At 37.4% G+C, this 24,456-nt stretch overlaps 1 protein-coding gene across 2 annotated transcripts in view; it reads right to left on the bottom strand.

Annotated features, from left to right (window-relative positions):
- Nucleotides 1-1,617: 1,617 nt before the first annotated feature.
- The window catches only part of LOC308680777 (uncharacterized protein), a 39,037-nt gene continuing 16,198 nt past the window's right edge, over nt 1,618-24,456 (bottom strand). For both annotated transcript variants that reach the window (XM_081349108.1, XM_081349109.1), the window contains exons 6-13: nt 24,219-24,341; nt 7,430-7,545; nt 5,696-5,849; nt 4,879-5,050; nt 4,562-4,701; nt 4,299-4,435; nt 4,113-4,202; nt 1,618-3,165 (exon numbers count right to left, since the gene is read on the bottom strand). In XM_081349108.1, coding sequence (XP_081205234.1) covers nt 4,121-4,202; nt 4,299-4,435; nt 4,562-4,701; nt 4,879-5,050; nt 5,696-5,849; nt 7,430-7,545; nt 24,219-24,341 — 924 coding nt within the window. In that variant the 3' untranslated portion in view covers nt 1,618-3,165; nt 4,113-4,120. The remainder of the gene's footprint in view (nt 3,166-4,112; nt 4,203-4,298; nt 4,436-4,561; nt 4,702-4,878; nt 5,051-5,695; nt 5,850-7,429; nt 7,546-24,218; nt 24,342-24,456) is intronic.

Genomic DNA, 24,456 nt, shown 5'->3' with positions numbered 1-24,456 from the left:
TAAATTATTCTAATATGCTGCTTAAGAAACATTTCTTATTTATTTCAATGTTGGAAACAGTTGTGCCATTTAATATTTTTTGTGGGTTTATTATATGAATAGAAAGTTCAAAAGAACACTTATTTGAAAGAGAAATATTTTGTAACATTATAAATTACTATCACTTTTGAGAAATTCAATGCATCCTTGCTAAAAGTTTTTCTTAAAATAAATAAATAAATCAACCAGACCCCATATGTTTGAATGGTTATTTCAAGACCAAACATCTCCAGTATTTTCCCAGAAAAATATTGTGTATGTCTTAGTTTATTTGGAATATTCTGATTATATGATTACAGTAATATTTCAATAGCTGTAAAGCATGTTAATGTCTTTTCAGAATAAGCTTTAATCAGAAAATTAGGTAACACTTTAGTTTCGAGTCCAATTCTCACGATTAACTAGTTGCTTATCAGCAGGCATTACTAGGATATTGGCTGTTTAATAGTACTTATAAAACAAATATTAATGTCTTATTCTGCATGACCGTATTCTACATCCTACATATTCTATTCCTTAATCCTACCTAATACTTAAACTACCTTACTAACTATTAATAAGTATTTTTACACTGTAAAATTATATTGTTGGTTTAACTGAAAAAAAGGAAGTTTAGTCAAATAAAAAAGCTGAGTTAATATGAAGGAGATTTGTTTAATCAACAGAAACTAAAAATATGTAATCTGAACCAAATGAATTGTTTATTTGACAAAAGAAAAAAAATGTTGTGATAAATCATGAAAATAATTTTTTACAGTGTAGTAATTTATTGAGGCAAAAGTCGTAGTTAATAGTTAGAATTAGACCCTAATCTATTTATATGGATACACCGTAATAACATGGGAATGGTTGGTGATATTAAAGTCCTGTTTGTGGCACATTAGTATATGTGAGGGGGCAAACTCCTCAAGATGGGTGGTGACCATGGTGGCCATTTAGAAGTCGTCCATCTTGGATACAACTTTTGTTTTTTTCAATAGGGAGAGGGCCATGTGACACATCAAACTTATTGGTAATGTCACAAGAAAAACAATGGTGTGCTTGGTTTCAACGTAACTTTATTCGTTCATGAGTTATTTACAAGTTTCTGACCACTTATAAAATGTGTTCAATGTGCTGCCCATTGTGTTGGATTGTCAATGCAACCCTGTTCTCCCACTCTTCACACACTGATAGCAACACCGCAGGAGAAATGCCAGCACAGGCATCCGGTATCCGTAGTTTCAGGTGCTGCACATCTCGTATCTTCACACCATAGACAATTGCCTTCAGATGACCCCAAAGATAAAAGTCTAAGGGGGTCAGATCGGGAGACCTTGAGGGCCATTCAGAGTTTGCCCCCTCACATATACTAATGTGCCACAAACAGGACTTTAATATCACCAACCATTCCCATGTTATTACAGTGTATCCATATAAATGGCCCACCCTGTAGACTGAAAATTAAGTGCATGGAAATTGAACTTTAAAATCACATTAACTTTTGTGATTAAATTTGTCTGCCAAAAATGGTGTTAATAGATGAGCTCTTCCCAAGTTCCGGAAAGAACAATTTTAAGAAAAAGAAGGGGGGATAAATCAATTTATAGTAAATTTTATTACGAATTTACAGTATTGGACACTGGCATTACAACAGTGCAATGAACATCTTTACAGTCAAATTTAAAATAAAAAGGACAAATTACCCTTAAACAGACTATAACAACTGTAGGCAGACAAATAAAAGAAGCTGATAATAATAAAAAAAAAAGAACCGTAGGACACATTACTCGCATACCGTCGGCATACCAACATCACAACATAGACATCAACGAAGATTCATGCGTTACAAAAGTGACTATTGGTCAGAAACGCTGTTCATTAACAGGTGGAAAGTGCTTGTTAAGTGGCAAAATGACCCAGCATTTTTCTTTTCTTTTAAAAATACGGTAACAACTAGTGTGCAATGTAATGTGAACAATGTTTACAGTACTTTGACATTTCAAACTTCCCTTAAGCGAACTAGTAAACAAAACAAAAAAAACTTAAGATGTGAGTGAGGGACACAAATAAAACATTTTCCCTTTGTATGCATTCATTATTACATTGTAAGGGAAGAAAAAGATTTATATGCTGATTGTGCAATTTCCTACCATCATTTTTGGCCCATCATTAAAGCAAGTGAAGTATTGGGATACAAATACCAAAAATAAAGTGAAAGAAAGGGAATGACTGATTGTACATGCGCAATTTTTTTTCCAATCATGATATTATGGATTCAACTGAAAAGATGATGAAATGGTGAAATTAAACAAATGATCCATTATACGGCAATGCCCCAAATCTGACCGCAAAATATGGGATATTGGGAGTGAAACCGTGTGCAAACAAATGATGAACTAATTTCATTTGGTGGCCCATCCAATCAGGTTTACACACGCACATCAACACACATACAGTTCAGAGGGCCGCAGTTCTTCTTAAATGAAGAATTTCGACTCCTTTTTTGATCATTCAAACCGACATTAATACAAATATAACTTTCTGTGATTACATGAATGTGTCATAACTAAATACACTTTCTATACAGCTCATTAATGATTTGTTGACTAATAAAGTTTAGAAATAAAATCATGACGTCTATGGAAATGCATGTGCAACTGATGCCTATAATCATCAAGTGAATGAAAAAAAAGCATGAGAACTGTGCTAATATAAACATAAAGGGTAAAAATAAACCAGCATCATACTCCACTTATATGAAGCACTTCAGGTTACTTGTAGGTGCGTGTGGTCCCACAGTTCCACTATAAACAATGATCGCTCGCTCACTAGAGGTTAAAGTGGCTCTATGCAAAAATAATTCTCTCTCATGTGACGAAGAACTGCAGAGAAACTCGACAACACATACATGGACACACGCTTCAAACACAGACCTCTGCTTCGTCCTTTATGTCAGCCAGAAATCTTTTAGAAAGGCACCATGCACATGTACACGACTCAGGCTGGAGAGGAAGGCCAGAAAAACCAACGAAACTGAATGATGTCGTAGTCAGCGGCAGCAGCAGAATTCCCGTCAAGTCCAGGTCAAAGGTTAAGGCTTCAGTCACGAGTTTACAGCTACAGATACTGCAGTTATAAGGCATCCTGAGATGGTGGGGAAAAAAAAACATAATACATATATAAGTAAAATACATAATAATGAGGGATGTCAGAAGTGCAAATCAAAATGTATTTAAAAAAAAGTATCACTTTTCCTCCAGGGTAAGTAGTACCACCACTTTATTATGGTCTGACTGCTTTTTGACAGAAACACATCAATAATGCTTAGTAACTCACCTCATGTAAATGCCTTATACTATGTACTTTTATGGGGTCAAAGGTCATAAAATCATCTCAGAAAACTCAGCAAAACTTGATCATCTTACATGGATTTTTGCTAAGTACCTTGATGTGTTTGCCTGTGTTCTGGTGGTTTATTTAATGTGATAATTTTTTTTTATAGTTATCAGTAAAGTTCTGGACCTTGGAGTTCTTAAAGAGACAGTACACTCCAAAATTAATTATGAACATATTTTGAAAAAATGTTGGTGACCAAAAAGTTTTGGTGATTACGACTTCCATTGTTTGGACACAAAAACAAAGCATGTGCATGTAATAAATGTAAAATGTAATTGAAAGAAAGAAATTAATAAATATAAAAACAAAAAAGACAGAACTGAATCAGTATGAAAGTATTATATGTAATAATAATGCAGTGAAAACTATCATGCCACTAATGTAAATTATTTAGATTTTTTATTTTTCTACTTGAACACTTAAAGCAATCATTGTTCTGCTGTCTTTATTTGCTCTATTGCTTGAATAAAAAAAAAAACTTTTTCATAACTGAGATATACTTTAAGGCACCATGGCATTGTTTTTAGTTAAATTGTTCATATTTATACTAATATTTAACATTTTTTTTTAGGTATCAAACAAAACAAAAAAAACAACCATTGCTATTGCCATTTACTACAGAAGTTTTAGTATTGTGATTTAGTATAAGTCTAATTATAATGCAGTTACTCATACAGACACATAAGACCGTTTACCTGCTTGTTCAGGCTGTACCGTCGCCTTCATACTGACTCAAACGTTTTTTAGTCTTTAGTTCTTTCAGCCACTGAGGTGAGGACTCTTCTCTGAGAGGGGACAGAGACAGAAAAACTGGTCAAGACTGCCAGACAAGAGATGATTCTGAAACTTTCTGATGTCCATGAACCTAACAAAGCACTTACCCGTTCTCTTTACCGCCAGCAGGAGGCAGCACACGGGCAGCTCGAGGCAAGAATGGAGATTTCGGTGAGCGTGAGAGCTGAGAGGGCGCGGGGCCGTCTGTCTGATTGTCTGACTCTCCTCTCTTCTTTAGCTGAGCCTGAAATGAACCTCAAGTCACAAGCTGCAAGCGGATTGGTGACAGGGCTAGACACTTCAATAGGAAGAATCGCAGAATTTTTTCTGGTCTGCAAACTAAAAAGTCTGCAGATCCCAAAAGTCTTACCATCAAAGCAGATGGGTCCATGCCAGGGAAGAGAGCCACTCTCTGAGGCTGAGACACGGAGGAAGTGCGGGAGTCGGTTCCCTTGGCCTGCTCCTCAGAGTCGGACTCCTCCCCCTGGTTAGGAGAGTCACTCTTCTCCTCTACAGACAGAGAGAAAGATTGAAGCGAGTGTCGAGGACTATAAGCTTTTATAGGCTCCGCTACACTACAGAGACAATTATGACCCAAAGAGGACCCGCAACCTACTTAAAATCCAAACCCATGGGATGAGATGTACAGGTACGCACGTGTCCAGCTGCTAAGATGTGTGTAAGTACCTGTTGAGTCCTTGTAGCGCCATTCATCATCTCCTGCTTCGGTTCCCTCGGGTACTTGTGATAAGAGGGCGCTGTGTCGGGCGGCTCGTGAGGGAGGGGCTCTGCGAGTGCTCTTCTTGTTTAAGTGGACCCTGGCCCGTAGCGCACTTGAGTCTAACAGTGTCGTGGGTGCCTACAGAAAAACAAATGCCATGGATAGTTTTGTGTGTTTGCCTTCAAATTAAGGTCTATAAGTGTTTTCTAGGGATAGTAAAAAATAGTACCCCCCCCCCAAAAAAACATTTTCATTGATTCACCTTCATGTCATTCCAGACATATGTGATTTCGGTTAATCTTTGTAACGCAAATGACAATATTTTTAATGAGACCTGAGAGATTTCTGTCAATCAGAAGTCCATTCGACCAAAACTTTGAGACTTCAAAAAGTTCATAAAGGCATTGTAAATAGAAATCCATAGAGTTTGAGCTTTTTGATAAGTCTTCTGAAGAGAATCAAGGAAGCTTGTTTTAGCTTCGTTTGCCACCTATGTTTGTTCCACCTCAATGACCACCTAAATTAAATCTGTTCATTACATAAAGTGATTGTGTCTCTTCAGAAAACTTGGATTAAACAGCTCTACTGACATGCATTACCTTTACAATGACTTTATGAACTTTTCGAAGCTTTGATTGCTTGGATTTTTTGGATTGACAGAAATCTCTAATATTTCATTAAACATATCTTCATTTGTATTTCAGATGGTTTTGGAACAACGCAAGGGTGAGTTCATCAATTTTGGATAAACTATCCGTTTATGGTCTAAGGATGAAGACTGACCTCTGGGAACGGGAGCTCTGTCTGCTTGTGAGGAGATGTGGTCAAGCCATCGGGTGCGTCGAAGAGAGGGGATTGTTCGGTCGTGTGAGGTGGGGTTGCCTTCCGTGGAGACAGGGTGAGGTTTCCTTCAGATGAAGGTGTAGCTGGAGTGAGGCTGAGGAGGAGAAAAGGGATATTTGAACACGTTTAATTTGTGCAGAAAATGTATAGAAAAAGCAAAAAACACGACTAGTTAATATTACTCCCCAGGTTTTCACTGTTATAAGGTAGGGGGCGCTATTATGCATCTCCTAAAAGAGTGCAGAATACACAGGGAAAAGAAGAAGAAACAAGCGATAAAAGCATTGCTTATGCACGTTGTAGTATTTGATTTTAATTTTTTTTTTTTTTTGAGCTGAGGCTCTGTTCTTTCTTTTGACGTATTGCATGCTCGGATATCCATAACACAAAATATTCATGGGGCCATTACATTTTTGTGAAAATGATCAAAAATGCTGGTGGTAGCTGGCAACTTAAAAAAAAATAAAAAATGGAGAGGAAAGAGTTAAGAAAATCTTTAAGAAAATGTCTGATCGTGTAAAACTCGCTTCCAGTCTGTTATAGTGGTTGCTAGGAGGTTGTTGTTTTTTTCACACCAGCTGATGGGAGTTTAATTTATAAATAAATTAGATTTTAAGTAATTAGATTACTTTTTTATTTTATTATATTTTTCTTTGCATTTTGTTGTAATAATATAAAGAATGTCACATTTGACCAAATATATTAGCAGGGCGAAAAAATTATAAAACACCCTATGCCAAATTTCTCCAAAGTAAAAGTAGTTTGTAGCAATGGTGGTAGCATATTTAAAGTTGGCTTGAAGTGAAATTTCACGCTCTATTTTATAAATGCATTTTTAAATCATAATGTCCTAACTAAATTTTCCGGAAAGACATGCTTCTTGATGGACTTTTCCAATCATTTTGACTGATTAAATCCTGCCCCTTTCTTACAATCGACTGCAAGATTTAATTTCCTTCATATCTGCCTCTATCCAATCAACAACCGATGGACAGTTTCAAGTTCGAACTCTTCTTTTTTTCTTTTTTTTTTTTACATATGGATGTGTATCACAATATGGAAGACTACTTCAAAGATGGCTACTTCCGTAACATCACAGTTTTAGTAACAGAAGGTTTGTAGCCCATGTATTTAATTTGATTTGCACACATCACTTAAGCCTGAATGATGATCAGACTCCCGTTCGTATAATTTGATTTAATTTAGCAGTTCCTAATAAAGTTACCAGCTAACTATGATGAGTAACTCACTTAAGTTAAATGTGGATACAGTACATTGCCTTTGCGACATCCCTGTCAATAGACAAACACAATGTCCACCCATCCAAAGACCATTTCAAAACACAGTCCAACCCAATGATCGACATTCATCAGCTCTCATTTCATCTGAATCCCTCTTGCATTAGTCACTACTGTATCCAAGCCTCTCTGACAAACCCAGTCTGCTCTGTAATGAAGATGTATCTGCCTGTGTGTCTGTCCATGAGATCATTAAAGCATTATAGCTCTGTTACAGATGACCCACTCAATAGATGCAATTGATCCTGGTGTTGAGTTACAAACAGTGGCTTAGGTCAGTTTTTGGAGTCATTCAGGTACAGTGTCTATGTTGGGAAGTTGGGGAAAATGTCTCTTTTAGGAATTAATTTGGTTTTGGCGACGTGTGTGTGTTCACCTGTCATCTGTGCGAAGTCCTGTCTCCCATGTGCCGTACTGACTGTCGGTCTCCTGCACCAGATTATCTGTGTCTTTAATGTCCTCCTGTCCACTAACACTGTGCTTTACCAGCTCCTGTAAAGAGAAGGAAGAAAAGAGGATGTTTTTAACTTAAAAGATACCAAAAATCTAAATTCTACCCAGGGAAGTCACAAACCCGTTTTTTCTTTTTTCCCCAGACCTGTGGCTGTCTGGACGAGACAAAAGCAGTTAATTACCACTAATTTGTTCAAATGGGTTCAAAAGATTTTTTATGGTTTCTGATGAGTCAACAAATGAAGTTCAAGCAGTCAATCAGTAACATTCTCTTCCTCTATAGCAATCTGTAGTAGGCTAGGCCAAGTGATTTATTATTTTATTAATTCATTAAAGCAGCACCAGGTAACTTTTCAAGCTTCATAATATATTTCCAAGACTCTTGTGATGGTACAATAGGTTGAATGACACGTCTGCCATAGCCTGACGGGGTCTGTATCGTTTTTAATCGTACTTTTAAACTTCGGGGTTCGGGTAGTAACCCGAGCACAAAGAGAACTACAAAATTTGACTGCTTTACGGCATAGGCTACCTCACTTCCCCCAACACGTCCTCGCATGCTGTTGGACTTGTAAGTATATTGCTTATATTGTATATCACTCGGACAAGCTTTCGCTCGTTGGTGTGAGCTAAAAAGCACCTGGCGTTCTTGTTGATGGATTAGTAACTTAGACATATTCGGAGGCTAGCTGTGCTTGTTCGATGTCTGACGATTGTAACGCGTTGTGTTTATTCCCCAATCGAACTCGTGTAACTGTCTGTCACACGTTCTACCGTCCACAGCATAACTTGATAGACAAAAATAGGACAAGAATGAGCATCAAACAGAAACAACCCGCTTACGGGGTGTTCGAGCCGACAGTTAAACAGGGCGCGCAGCTCTTAAAGGGGACACACCTTATTTCCACTCGTTACAGCTTCCATCCGACTGAACAGGGACCGGTATACACGGGGGAGGGGATCAGGCCGTGAGTGAAGAGACTGCTCTGCGTGAGTGGTATTTACGACAGTAACGTTAAATACAAGTAGTCCACAGCGACTCTAGGGGTCGTTGTTTGACCAAAACGGAATTCCTACCTAGTGGGGCTTTAAGTAAATACGCAACATGAAGTACAACGTCTCGAAATCCCACCAAAAAAGTGTCAGTGAACTTTCTTCACTGAGTTAAATATCTCCGGACCGGAACTCCCTTTGTCAGATGACAGTCAGAATGACAGTTGACGGATGTGAGCGCAACTTCTTGTTATGAAAAACACAACAGATATAGGCTATACATGGATTGTATTTTGTGTTGCGTTTTTGTACATCTGGATCTCTCGCCAATTGTGTGTTTTTCTGGGCGAGTCGGTATAAACTGCGGCACTGTATCATGAACGTACAGTCATGCACAGACAACGCTATCTCACGACCAATTTGTACGAGGTGGCTAATTCGTATGACCTCACTCGTACGAATTTGTACAATTTGTCTAAACCCCAGTGATGGGGTGAGGTCAGGGCTATGTCATTCGTACGAATTGGGCAATTCGTACGAATTAGCCACCTCGTAAAATATGTACGAATTGCAGTGAGATCGGGTTGGCACAGACCATCGGCCAAGGTCAGGATTTTCATAAAAACAAACCCATTAAATTTCATATTGTATACGCCCAGAACACAATATATTACACGTGTCACATGGGATAATTCTGTGATACTTTTTTTGCGTCTTTTTGAAAAAGCTTGATACTGGTCGCTATTCACCGCCATTATATGGACAAGTGCGAACAGGACATTTTTTTAAATTCTCCTTTTGTGGTCATAAAACAAAAAAGGGCATACAGCATTAGAACAACACCAGGGTGAGTAAATTATGAGTTAATTTTCATTTCAGGGTGAACTATCCCTTTAACTGTTGTTGTTTTTGAAATATATTTTTAGGCTCCACTAGCTGTGATGTTTTGTTTTAAAAGTTAATATATTTTTATAGGTCTAATAAAAAAAACTGGCTGAATGTGTTTGTCATGTTTTGTGCTTGCAGTACTTTATCTTACAGTCAGTTTAGTTAAATGCAATGTTTTATGTCTGCTATTCTGAATGTTTAGCATAGCCCTAATGTGTGTGACATTTTTCACACAATTTCTACAAGCTGTAACAGAATTGCATGTGCGGGCGGGACTGGAACACACACGTTGCAGGTGCGGGAGCAGGATTAAGAAAACCGTCCCGTTCAGGACTCTTACATGGTCCTTCAGAAATCATTCTAATATGCTGATTTGCTGCTCAGGAAACATTTCACATTTTTACCAATATTGAAAATGATTGTACAACTAAACGTTCTTGTGGAAACCAGATTCTTTTTCTAAATTCTTTGATTATGTATACATGCAGTTTTTATTAGGTGATTCTTTACTGTCAACTTTTAAATTAAAGTATTAATTTCTTTCAAAAAAAAAAAATTCTTACTCACCCAAAAGTCAGTGTATATAATTACCTTTAATATTGTAATTTTCTTTATTAAGACAAAAATACTGGAATTGAACTTGAAAGCACCATGTTTTTGTTGTTGTTGTTGTTGTTGTTTTATTAATAGGCATGGTGCTTCTGATAGTGGAAAAGCATGAATGAAGATGGAGAGGGAATTCAATCCTGCTGCAGCACTGCAAACAACCGCAAGGTGAAGCTAAATCTCATTCTCAACACAACCCAGTCATAAAAAAGCAGCCACTCCCTTTGGGTGTGACATCACAGCACAAGAGCGGGACGTTAGCCAATTACTGAGTGAAGAGATGAAATCGGTCCAGCAGGGCATAAAACCATCTTGTACATATCACAGAACAGAGCAGCAGGACTATTAACCCCGACCACATTTCAACTATAAACCCAACCATCACCAGTTCGCCATCCTGTAACAAAGTATTCAGAACCACCACAGTGTCATAGCTGGGCAGCTGTGATACCAGGATGATGTGATACCAGGAAATGAACCTGAAGCAGAGTCACAAACACTTAGTGAAAGTGAATTACAAGGAAAAACAGGACATGAAGACACTGGTGAGACTCCCATGAAAGTAGTTCAATGACCTCATAGAAATATACTGGTTGAACTGGTGAGTGTGTCTATTCAACCGTGCCTCTTTTAATGAGGAGACTACAGAGGGTACAGTGTATCTAACACGCACACAAACAGTCATCAGCTCCTTGATCACAAGCAGAACTGAGTGTGATCACTGTGTATGTGACAGTAAGGGGTTTGTGCCAATCAGAATTGAATTGAAAATGCCTGGAGAATTTTCATTTTAATTTAGCTTAAGTTTCATTAATTTGATGTGCTTTTGCCATTTTTTTATATTTCTATTTTACTGTATTTGTATTAGTTTTAGTAATTTTAGTACTTCAACAAACTTAAAAAAAAAATGAATGAAAATAAAATGTAAACTGATATAAAACACTTTTTTTATCTAATATTTATATTTTATTTCAGCTTTATTTCAATGAACAAAAACAATTTTTATTAGTTTTCATTAACAATAACGAAACAGCAGTATGTAATGTTACTTAATAGATGATATTAATAATTAATTTTTGAAATGCTATATATACATTTGCATTGACTATTTGCGTATAGACATATTTCATATATATGCATATCAACCATGGTGAAAGAACAGAATTTCTCATAATGCTCTAATTCCTCTTCAAAATGTAGCCAAACACCATGAAGCAGGTTAACATGACAGACACCTTTAACAGGACCAGTGACCTGTCAATGTGTTGTTGTGGTGAAATAATAAAGTTTCTCTGATGCGTGACTTTTTTTGAATTACAATGGACCTTTCACAGACTGTGAAGACGTGTTTCCAGAGTTATCAACATTGCAAATCTAGTAATATTTTCATATTTTTTTTTTTTTTTAAATGTAATACACATTTATAACTCTATCCCCGGGTTTCAAAGACAAGGCTTAAGATAGTCCCAGACTAAATGCATGTTTAAGCTGTTCTAACTTCAAACAACTTAAAATATATTAGTGCCATTGTTTTGTCTCAAGATGCACATCAGTCTTTTTTCTTTTTTTTCTAAGGCACATTTATAAAACCTACTTAGATGTTCTAATTAAACTAAGACCTAATCCTGGCTTAATCTAAGCCCTGTCTGTGAAACCAGACCTATACTTTGTGTTATATTACCTTGGCAGGAAATTACAAAAAACAAAATGAACACCTTCTGCGAGGGTGTTTCTAATACAATGTCTGAGGGAGTGACAAATCAACTCCTTGGTCTTCTCATCAACAACAACAACAACAACAACAACAACAACAACAACAACAACAACAACAACAACAACAACAACAACATTTTCTATTGGCCAAATCATTATTTTGACTAATTAAACCCACAAGCGCAGTGTCACCTAAAAACCAAATTGCAAAGGGTCCATTCAATAAATTTGAATTCCACATTTTGTGGGGCATGAGCAAATCACTTCAAATTCACATAAAAAAAAAAAGGAACTAACTGACACACAGTCACCAGAGCAAAATTCAGAAATTAAGACAATGGGTATCAACCTGAGCATCAAGTCATTAGTAATACTGAGAGAGTGAGTATATGTGTAAGTGTCTGAATGAGAGGGTGAGTGTGTGTTGAGGCTGTTTGCATTAGAGATAGAACACAGCACAGGATGTCATTTATCAGTTTTGCCTTTCCTGTCAGGAAGAGTAACAGGCAACAGAACAGTGAGAATCATCTCTCTCTCTCTCTCCCTCTCTCTCTCTAAATTACTCACGGTTCAGTTTTTATCACGGTTGTAGGATCACAGTTTCGGTTTGGTATGTGCTATGTTCAGAGAAAAAAGGAATACAGTAAAATAATTAAAAATTAAATACAAGCAACAGAACAAAAAAATAAAATGGAGCAAAGACACTAATAAAATAAAAAGTGCTTTTCAGATTATTTAGGTATCTAACATTAGTTTTCAGGTACAGTAATTTAATAAAGTAATCAACTATAGTAAAACAACATTGCATATAATATTCACTATATAAATTAAATAAAGATTAATCATTATTAAAGTTACAAAACCTATTCAGTCAAGAGCAGTGATTGATTTACATGTCTTTTGTTGTTTGATTAACATTAAAAGCACATACAGAAAGCAGGAATATTTAGGCTGCTGTCCCTTTAAGATATAATGAATGGATCCAGTACACTGATACTGTACACATGCGTTCTTTATCGGCTGTTTACGTTCACTTAAGACATAGCCTAGAATGTTTGCTAGGATACTCGCCAAGAGGGGTATGTTGACAATTTGTGTGAATTTGTCCGTTCAAGAGCGAGACTAGAAAGAGAACTCAATATATAAAGCTTCTCACAGCCCGCGCAAGTTCTCTTTCACGTCTTCCACTCAAATGTTTCAATTTGAGTATTCGGCGGTACTCGCATTGAACAAAGTTTAGGGGAAGCCAAAAAGGCGTATCCATCGAGAAATATACATTAGCCTGTCTTGTTTATTTTCAACAAACCATATTTTAGATGCATATGCGTTGTCAGATTTGAGATGAACCGCAGTGCAAGTGCGTGTCGAACCGTGTGTGAAGAATGGTACGGTTCGATTTTTTACCGAGAACCATCACACATTTGCAATATTGGCAATGGACCGCTCTGGTCTGTAGATGTCAGTACCAGCACTGGCTACTGAAAAATCCATTTCGTTTGACCACTAGTCATAAACACATGCTGGAGCAAACAAAGAAACAAATGACTGTACAATCCGCTCAAAAACAAGAGAACAATGATTCAGACAGCTCTGTGATAGTAACCACTAGAGTCACTAAATATGAACCTCAAGTCAAACCAGGTTAACCACATGCAGTTGCTTAAACTATGGTATATTTTTGTAAGAGTACCATACTAAGGTAATACAATGGACGCCTCTACTGAAGAAAATACTAGAAAGAGTATTTTTTTACAAAGCTTCTCTTTTCAAAAACAAAAAAATATTTCCTGAAAAACTAATCCAAATCCAAAATACAGGCTGGAATTACACTTTTTATGCTAACCACTTGACCAGAAAAGCCAAGAGGAATGTCTTAAACAGCTGGTGGTTGATTAACCTAAAGCTTTTAGCATGCACTGCATCGCTAATTCCTTAGCATCAGCTATGAAAACAATGTATCAGCAAAATGTCTGTGTGAACTTTTGCACATCTTTGCATAAATCAACCCTCAAAAACTATGGAATGGGTGTGTTCTGTTATAAATGCTTTAATTTTTTGCTATCCAAACAATTTGAGTTTATTCACGGCATGTAGATCTTCCAAGTCTCATAAACAAAGCTCGCTAATAACAGCTATGCACTTCTAATGATGACACGCCTATGAACTGCTTGATCACCTTGGAAACTGATATTCTGTGCCAGCCGATCACTCATGAATAAACACACACACACACACACACACGCGCTGAGAGGGAGTGGTACTTAGGACTAACATTAGTTGTAACGACCTAAAGGACCACATTGACAATATAAGGGTGTAGGCTCTAGATAGAACAATATCTTATTTTAAAGGGCAAAGCCCTGGATAAGAACACTCTTATCTGAACCTTTCAGTGTGAAAATAAATACACAGCAGAGAGGGAGAGAGAACTCGAAAACTTCTCACCATCTCATACATGAACAGGAAGTGTGAGTCAGGGGAAGCAAAGAAACAATGAACGGATGGAAAGAAAAGATGAGAGAAAGGGTAGTCGTCACTTTACCATCCAACACGCTGATGTTTGGCCTGTTATAGGGAGTAAAAAAAGATGCGTTTGGTTTGTGTTTCTATTTACACTGGAGTCTCATCTCCAAATCTGAATCTCGTCTTTGTGTCTTTTCATACTCAACGCAAGCAATTTTTAAACCTCTCTTCATTTGCAGTAGTGCATGGACGCGTTTATAGGTGTGTGTATTTGCTCACAGCCTCTCATTTTCATCTCCTGGCATTCTCACAAAACATTCCCACCAAAGGTGTGGCGACATTTACCTCAGGGAACATCAAACATTAACAGCTGAGTTTTTTATGTTATGAAGGAGCAGTGTAAGATGATTTTAAGACTGGACTGAATTTAAAATATGTCAACCCAGCAAGAACAGGACTTACTCTGGAATATGTAGCCTAAAAAAAGGTATCACTCTGAATCCCCTTCCAGAATGGACCTTAGTCAAAATAAATAACATTTTTAATTTACAAGATCAGTCAATATGCTCATATAGTACTGTGGTATATGCACTGTTATGCACTCGGAGACCAATCGCTCAGCAGATGAAACGTTCAAAATACATCTTTCTACAAATTTTTGGGTTTTTAAAAATAAAGGTAATTTATTAATCCATTAAAAATGCACATCATGAATGGTTGTATTTATATCTCTCACAGAGATAATAATAATGCTGAGTCTGTAACCCTGAGCCATTGTTATGAAGTTCAAACTATTTCAGGCAAAGTGTTCTTAACTCAGCTTGTTCATGTGTGATAATATATAGTAAGCCTGAAGGGGAAATGAGGCACTCTGCCTGTGTGTCACACGCTGATGACTGAAGGACACAGGAAACACCTCATTATGGTTAGTTAATTTTGTTACAATGATTATGTACCTGTTTTGCCTGTTTCCTGTGACACTGAATGCAAGGATCAATGTACGGTGCAGTTCTTCCTTTTGTTCACTCTTTCAGAGTGATGGAGGAAAAGCCCTTGACTGACAGAGTAGAAAGAATGAGCATTATGAGATGTGACATGACTGAAACACAGCTATCGGGGGGTATTATAATCTAGTTGAAAACCTGACCACCAACATTGCCTAATTCACTTCACCTCACTGTCTAAGACAAACAGCAGTTTATTGCTTTTGAGATCACTCACTGTTTTGTTTGGCACACATGGGCAACAACCCTTGAACCCAACTTATACATACCTAAATATCAACAGGCATTGATTATGAGGCACAACTCAAACAGCACAAATGCTTAAAAAAATGTATGTGATCTTTTGTTAAAAGAAAATATCTGCTGAGAACATGCATGTAAACATCCAGGAAGTGTATATGCAAACTGCCATTGCAATGTACTGTGAGTTTATCTTCGGTATGCATGAAACCGTATCTATGCAGGCGTTGCTTACATTTTGTGTCTATCAAGGTGACCTAACATCCCCAAAATGCCCTTCAAAGCTTCTCTCATACCACTGCAAAGGTCAATCCACCAACACATGTAAACAAATAGACATTGGGAGATGGAGAGGTACCAGGCACTAAAGAAAGAAAAATGTATACAACATATAGAAACAGATCATATAAAAATCAGCAGTTGTTGGAGCTCTAAAGGTTATCCATGACAACCGGTCTCTAAATTCATCTCCAATAAAACTCCATTGCTATAGCCCAATGTTCCAGTATGCACATCAACAATACATATTTTGGATGTCTCCCTTATTTGACCCATCCATTTCAGGTTTTACCCTGCGTCCAAATATGCCTACTTCCCTATTAAATAGTATGTGAAAAGAGAAGTATGCCTGAATTCATAGTATTCATATGACTGGCAAAAAGTCCCCAGATGATCTGATATTTCTGCCAAAAATCTAAAGTGCGCATCCAACGTCCACTTTATTATCCTATGAAGACATGGATAATGATTTGTTAAAGGAGGGAAAGTGACAACTGATGGCTAAGTCACATGACAATGACAACAAAACTTTGCATGAAGGTAGATATCCAGTAACAGGATTGAGCAACCCTGCTTTGGGAGCTTTGTGCAGCAAGGATGGGGAACTTCGGTTCTAGAGGGCCACTGTCCTGCAAAGTTGAGTTCCATCCCTGATCTATCACTTGCCAGCCATTTTAAAGCAATCCTGAAGACTTCAGTTAGATTTTTCAGGTGTGTGTTTGATTAGGAATGTAGAAATCTGTAGGACAGTGGCCCTTCAGGACTGGAGTTGCCCGTCTCTGCCATACAACTTGAGACAAAAGTTCAGTTTCAGACAATGACAAAAGCAATTAACCAATTTTCTTTAAATGGAAAGTGACCACCTACACAAAGATTGAGGGTTACATGGTGCCAGGGGGAAATCAGCATGTGCACTACACTGTATTTGTGCTGGGTGATGGATGGTTTGAGAGATAATGATGTTGAGAAATGCAGTGATAGAAATTGCGAATAGTTTTTCTTACAGAAGAGTGCGTGCTCGGTGAAGCCAGTGAGGTGGTTCGTCTGCGCAGGGACAAGCGATGTTGGCTGCGCAGGCTGAATCTACGGAAGGAATCACGGCTGCGACTGGCTAGGCTACGTAGAGACGCGGCCCTCTTAAAGCCACCTCCGTCCTCTCCATCTCCTCCTCCAGATCTTCTCTCCATGTTGCTGGAGACCAAATTGAGAGCGCCTTGAAGGGAACGGCGTACATTTCCCATCCAGCCCGACACTTGCGAATGGGCCACTGACAACTTGTCACCCAGGTACTCCATCTCTATCCACTGTTTCAGAGTGAGTCCCAAGAGGTTTGTGCCCTTATGGAGCTAAATGTCAAGATAAGATCAGTGAGGTTCTAAACTCTGTAGATGGCAGTCCAATCTCACCTTCAGGTAAGTAGCCTTAATTTACATGGGAATCCAGTTCAGTCAGGTTCAGTTGAAAGTGCATCTGTTTTTAAAGTCCATGGTGGATACCATTTTTTGACAGAGGACCTTCCTCTTTAGCCCAGTCCATCAACTCAAGCGTTGTTCTGGTACACAGTGTCTCCAGAGCGAGGCCAGGACAGATTATGCTCCACTCTGCACTGCAGTACGAAACAAACTGCAAACTGCCACTAGGCAGTCGACTGCGATCTTAACTTCCCACCATGCTTGACCGAAGTTTGCGGACCATTTTCAGTAGCCTACGTCTTCAACAGCGAGACAAAGACATATAGTAACATTAAGTCACTCAGGTACTCCCAAATTAAGATGTTCTATGATACTATTCAAAATTAGATGGACCAATTAGGCTCATACGAGTCCTTGTCCTACAATGCAGTTTTCTGTGACCTGAGACATTATAGAAAGAGCTGGAATACAGTACACCGGCTTGTCCCAGATCACAACAGTTCTGCAATGCCTCATGCTCAGCGACAAAACAAAGTTACAGTTATTATGTAACCACAAAGGCACCTGCAATTACGTTCATAAACATAGAATAGGTTAAAGTGATGTCATGGAAGCTGATTCAACACGCCATTCTTACCTACTGACCTGAACGACACTTCTTAAATAGGCCTAGTTACATTTCAATCAATCAATGCATCAATGGACGAACAACAATGACATTCAAATTTCATAGAAAAATGTCATGTTGCTTTGAGCTGCGTCACAAAAGAAGGTCTGAAATGAGCAGTGCATCACTCCTACATGAATGTTTGAAAGTCTTATGAGTAAATCTATCAGCAGTCACATACTCAAACAAATGCAAGTAAACTCATGAATCAGAGCTGTCAAACACACACACATACACTTTCCCAGTCAAGTCTCAAACCTATCAGGCAGTGTGCGCTGCTTCATCACAACTTAATCTCTCCAAAACTGTCCACCTGTCCATTCAGAAAACGTCCACAACTCTCAATGTATGGTCAAACGGAAAGCTGGAGACCAAGATGAGAGTTTCCTTGATTCTTTGTTGCTAGAAAGCTCAGTACACAAAAAAGGTCCAGGATGAAAGTCTGTCCATAAAACATGGAAGTTACAAGCCAGAAGTATCCAGGTGGTTTCACCGGTGTTGACAGGAAAATACATATACTGTTTCGAGGTGGTCTCTTCCTTTGGCGTCCTTAAATGTGTCCCTGCAGGTACTGGCAGGTAGAACAGAAATGCGTCAGCTTTCCTGCCTCTGTCCCCCTGTGTTACAGGACTTGTGCTCAAGGAGAAAACAGAGGGAGGAGGAAAACGAGAGCAGAGACAGAGAGGGAGGGGTAAGGGAAGCCAGCAATATGAGCATATGAGAGAGAGAGAGAGAGAGAGAGAGAGAGAGAGAGAGAGAGAGAGAGAGAGAGAGAGAGAGAGAGAGAGAGAGAGAGAGAGAGAGAGAGAGAGAGAGAGAGAGAGAGAGAGAGAGAGAGAGAGAGAGAGAGAGAGAGAGAGAGAGAGAGAGAGAGAGAGAGAGAGAGAGAGAGAGAGAGAGAGAGAGGGGAAGATATATGCACTGCAGTATTCCCTGCTCCTGTCCCAGCTTAGCGAGAGAATGAGAGAAAGAGAGAGAGACAGCTGGAGAAAGGTGCATTGGTTATGCAATATTGTCAGCAGCTCATTTTGCTGAGAGAAGAATGCTTGATGTAAAGTAACAAAAAAATTAAGAAATTGTCAATGAAAAAAAAAATAATAGTATAGACAGCAAATACCTGTGCATGTTATACAGAGTAAATCACTATGGCTTAAAAGGAGTAAAGATAAGCACATGGTACATTGAATTAGTTTGCTTTGCAAATTGACACATCCGTCATGCAAACATACCCGAAGACCAACCAAACCTTGCTGTCCATTTCTGACCTATTTATTTCCATATCCGCTTACTGACCTTGCCTTTGAAATCATCACATTACAAGCAAAACTGAAATTAACATTAAAATGTACATCTTCCTGTACATCATAATAGATTATTGGATTAATTTATTGGGGGGGGGGGGGGGCAGTGAAATGTAGCGCCTACTAGTGGGCAGAGAGTGAGTTACACATTAATATTAATGGAGAACATCATACATTTTGATTAAACTAATCTGACATAAGATCTACATCTAAATACTACTACTACTACTATAATAATAATAAAACCACACCACTGAACTATTACAGCTTTCTAAAGCACTTTGTCAAATTATTTTTAGTTTAAGACAGTTGTGTTTTTTCACACATACAGTGGGGTCCATAAGTTTTACATACTGTGAGGTAAAATTAATATATGAAATATGTTAAATTATGCACTATTTAGATCACTAATCTGATAAGCAAACTTGCATGTGAACTCCTTCAATCACAAAGATATTAAAACATTATTGCTGTTTAAATGGCAAAACTACAGACTCCAGTTCCAAAGGTACAGCTGGTACAAAAGATACACATATCACTAAGATTAGATAAGAACCAGCCAGACAAGAGAGTCTTATACATGGCAAAAGCTAATCAATGGCAATGAGTTTTTGTTCCTTTTATAGAGACAACAATGGTTATGTATGTAGACAAAATCTGCTTTCCTTCCTTTAAAACAATCGGTACACAGCCACATATCTTATTACAAGATAAACAGGATAGAGGTAAAGATTTCAAATACAGCTACAATATTAAATGACATTAGGAGGATCTGGCTAATATCCAAATATTGATTAAGTGCATACATTAGCCAGCCACAGTGCGGAGTGGTAAATTGCTGACCATAGTTTTATGAATTTATCATCACAACAAAAGTCATCCTGGTATTCGAATGAGTCAGAGTCACTGCTCATGATTCAGTCATCTGCCTGATGGTAAAACCACCTAGAGAACAAGAATATCCTGTTTTCTGGAAATACTATTTTGATACAGTATATTAATTGCAATTTTCAATTTAGTTTAGGAACACTGAAAGAAAGGCAAACCTTCAAAATCCTGTCAAGCTTCAGATATAAGTAAGTTTTAAATGTTTCTAACTGATGTAGTGTAACTTAAGTCATCAAATAAATATATCCCCAATAGTGTGTATGCGTGTACACTTTGTGTAGGTGTATTTCATATGAAATGACATGACCCCATTTTCGGCTCCATCAGTCGGAGTCGCCTGTTCCAATATCCCAGTAACATTTTAAAGGGTCAGAAAACAATATACCATCAAGGTTGATGTGATCTGCAGTTATAGGTATAACTAGGCATGTCACATCCTATTATCCTAACCAGATCAAGATAACAGAGTAATTCTAAAGTCCAAAAGGAACAAGTGGTCTAAATAGTGTAATGTTCCTCTTTAAACCACATATGGCCACACACAGGAAGGCTAATTCTGACTGATGCTACTTCCTTTGTCAACACTTAACACATCAATGCTAAAAGTTACAGCATACACAGGTAGTTAGCTTTTCATATTTCAAACCATGCACATTTAACAAAATCTGTGAGAAAGACGATGACCAAAAATGACATAGTGACAGTCATTTTATTTGAGCCCAGTATTATGACTCAGTACAAGTGAACAGGTCCTCTGACACGGCAAAGAACAGCTTTTAAGAGTTGAAGCAAAATATTTGCTTGCTCAAAATGTATTTTTATAATGTATAAAATATATATTTTTTTAAATAAATGTATTCTAAATAAGAAGCTCAGTTGGTTTTGGGAAGTAGACAATCTAAAAAATAAAAAATAAAAATAAAATCACTAAAAGCAGCTAACTAATTAAATACTATGTTGATACCAATTACGACAGTCTGAGAGATCTTGGCCCAAATCAATCACTTCTTTCATAAACACAACTGTAAAGTAACTAAAAATGCATATTTAGAGGTCCATGGTGCAGGTGCATTGACTTTTATAATGAGGCAGCTTCTTTATATTAATCTGCTCCTATCATGTGACTTTTAAACAGACACAGTTGATGCAATGAAAATACAGAAGGGAACTGGACCTGGTTGCTTGAATAAGTTTATTGTTCACTGTTTAAGATAGGCTTGGGCATTTACATATAACTGGTTCGTACATGTGTTATGTATACTAAAATGATTCATAAGCGACAAGACTAATGCTACAGAGATGTTTTAGGCTAGCTGGAGGATGCACATAGCCAGTCGATTTAAAATGTAAAATCTATAGCTTTATAATCCCTAATTTATGATATATATGTTTATGATACTGAGCATGGGTTCAAGGCTCGTATTTACACAATACAGCAGAAACTGTACTACCTGAGCCGAAAACCATATATTTTTCATTAAAAGAATTCTGGGGAGAGAGAAACTGAAGCACAGTCCTTTTTATGAAGGCTAAGTTAATTAAAAATTAATTAAACACTTGAATAATTTCCATGAAAATGAAAAGAAAAGTGTGAAAAGAATGTCTATTTAATTAGTCAGACAACAGGAAGCATCTACAGAGGCCTCACCTTAGTCACATGAAGATAATATTATTGAACAGAATGATACAAATCACAGGGGAAGAACAACTTCAGCAAACAATGTGTAATAAAGATTGTGAATGTACAGTATCTACTCTAGAAAAAACAAGTGAGCAAAAATCAGCAAGAACATCAAAACTAATTCCAAATATAACTAATTCCAACAATCAAACATCAATCAACCTGTGTGTTGTCTAATATTATCAGACCTCCACCTAGATTTGTCTACTTGTCTCAGGTAGCATGAATTGTTTTGATATATGTAGTTGTATTACCATCTTGACAGTAAAAAAGAAAAAGAAAAAAGTAAGCTTACCCATAGCCACCAACAGCAGGAAGGACAGAAGTGATAAGCCATCTTTCTATGTAGAAAATCCTTCTATTTAGGTCAAAATAATGTCTTTACTTTAGCAAAGTTTATTTGAATGTTCATTACTTCTGTACCTCTCTGTCTTTGTAACTCGCCTGTGGTCATGAGTAAATGGTGATGTAAAAATTACTCTTCCTATGATGACCAATACTGAGAAAAGATGAGAGAGAGCAACAGAAAGAGAGAGAGAGAGAGAGAGAGAGCTTCCTCTTTAAGGTCACGAGCAGACACCCACATAACAGGTTCACAACAAAAAACCCAAACATTAATATAATAAACACACTATCGGTCCTGGAAAGGTTTCCATTTCGAATGAAATTAAAGGTTAAGAGGATATTCTTGGCTGTCAGATAAGCCAAAATGTATAGCCACTGTGAATCATAAAAATCAACACTGTAATAACTCGATTCATACAGCAGATGGCAATATTTATACACTCAGACGACCTCTGCAAAAAAAAAAAAAAAAAGACAAAAGTCTCTCAGTAAAAAAAAAAAACTTTACTCTTAAGAAATTAAGAAATTTCAATGAACCTGTCAATCAAAAACAAGAAGGCGATCTTAAGCTCTTTAACGCGTTTAAACTTAATGTTGTCCATAAATGCGTTCACACTTTTCCACACATTTGCTACGTGATCATTATTAAATCAGTTTTACCTTGATTTACACAATCTTACTCGCTACTAGCAGTGTATCTTTGTTAGAAAATACTCTACCATTACACACTTAACTTTAAGGCACAACTCCTTACTGTCATCAGACTGCATTCCTGCACCACCCACACTAACACACACACACACACACACACACACACACACACACACACACACAAACACACACACACACACACACACACACACACACACACACACAAACAAACACAAACACACAAACACACACACACACACACACACACACACACACACACACACACACACACACACACACACACACACACACACACACACACACACACACACACACACACACACACACACACACACACACACAAACACACACATAAACACAAGCTTGAGTTAGCCTCCATACCCGACAAACATGCATAAATATAAACATTCAGCTTTAATGACCCTCAGCCAAAATAACTATTTCAATCTGCACTTTAACAAGTCTACAAGTCCATCAGATTTGGAAAAACATCATTAGCCAAGCACTGCATGCCAGAAAGGGTCATATGACAGCTGTTATTCACATTGTTGGGGAACTACTCCAACATCTGGTCTCTAAAGTTTGGTGACATCATCAGAATCCAACAAGCAATTTCTCCATCTTTGGTTTTTGAACACTTTCCATTAGAACATGGTGAGGAAATCGACTCTTATGTAAGATGCATGCTTATCCATGTGCAATGTAGGGCTGGGCAATTACATTTCAATATGTTTCAGCCTTTTGACAGTATCTGAAATATACCTCAATATCGATGTAATCATTTTGCAATGGCTTATGTGCACCCAAAAATTAAAATTTGTTCATCATTTACTTGCTTCAAACAATTTGTGTGCTACATTACAAGTATTCTGAAGCCATACAATGTTTTAGGTTAGGAACTGACCAAAAAGTAATTGTTCCTTTACATTATGTAACAAACTATATGATGGAGTGAGAGAATTGATGACTTTGATGAAAAATTAACAGAAGAAAAATACCTTGCAGAAGCTTGCACCTTAATTGGCAAGGTAACAAGTTTACATTATAAAAAGTTAAGTAGTTTAAAATCACAATTGGTAACAAAAAAAAGTGGCGCATTATTGTTAAGAAATACAAATCTAAAAATAGAAGCATGACAACCTGCTATGAAAAGTTGTCATATTAGAATATCTACTTTTTTCATACACTATAATGTACTGTAGACTAGATTCAGCGTCATCCAGTTAACAGATGTAATTCAGTATGGTTTAACCAAAATGTCTGAATGTACCTAGAACATCCCCAAAAAAAAAATTTGCATAACTGATTTACAGAGAAAATAAAATCCAAGTAAAAAAAATGCAATCCGATCGCAAAACTTGAAATCAGCAGCGACAAAACATGGTAAATTCAGTATTAGACAAAACTTGATATTGACGCATCCCTGAGTAAATATTAAATAGATTACCTAGCCCAAGTGAAAATTTATTCTTAATGGGTTTATGTATGTGGCATGTGTATGGGAAAATGAGTGACAAAGAATAATACACAAAACAAAATTCTCAGCATACTTTTACTTACCGATCTTTCTCCAACTTTTTCTTTGTGCGCACTGCGACTTCTGCGAGTTCTCACGTGGGCAAGCGGACCATCAGCAGAGCTTTCCGTTGGGGCAGATCTTCGACACATACTCCTTGAACGTTGCTACACAAACATAGAAGGGCCTACAGTCAAGCTTCTTTAATCCATTCAAGGAAAATTCAATGTAACACAACTAGGGATACGCTGACACTGATATTTGATCACTCTAAAGTACATT

The sequence above is a fragment of the Scardinius erythrophthalmus genome (assembly GCF_964197995.2).
Source record: "Scardinius erythrophthalmus genome assembly, chromosome: 20".
NCBI classification, from domain to species: domain Eukaryota; kingdom Metazoa; phylum Chordata; class Actinopteri; order Cypriniformes; family Leuciscidae; genus Scardinius; species Scardinius erythrophthalmus.
This window is presented reverse-complemented; position numbering and strand designations above follow the sequence as displayed.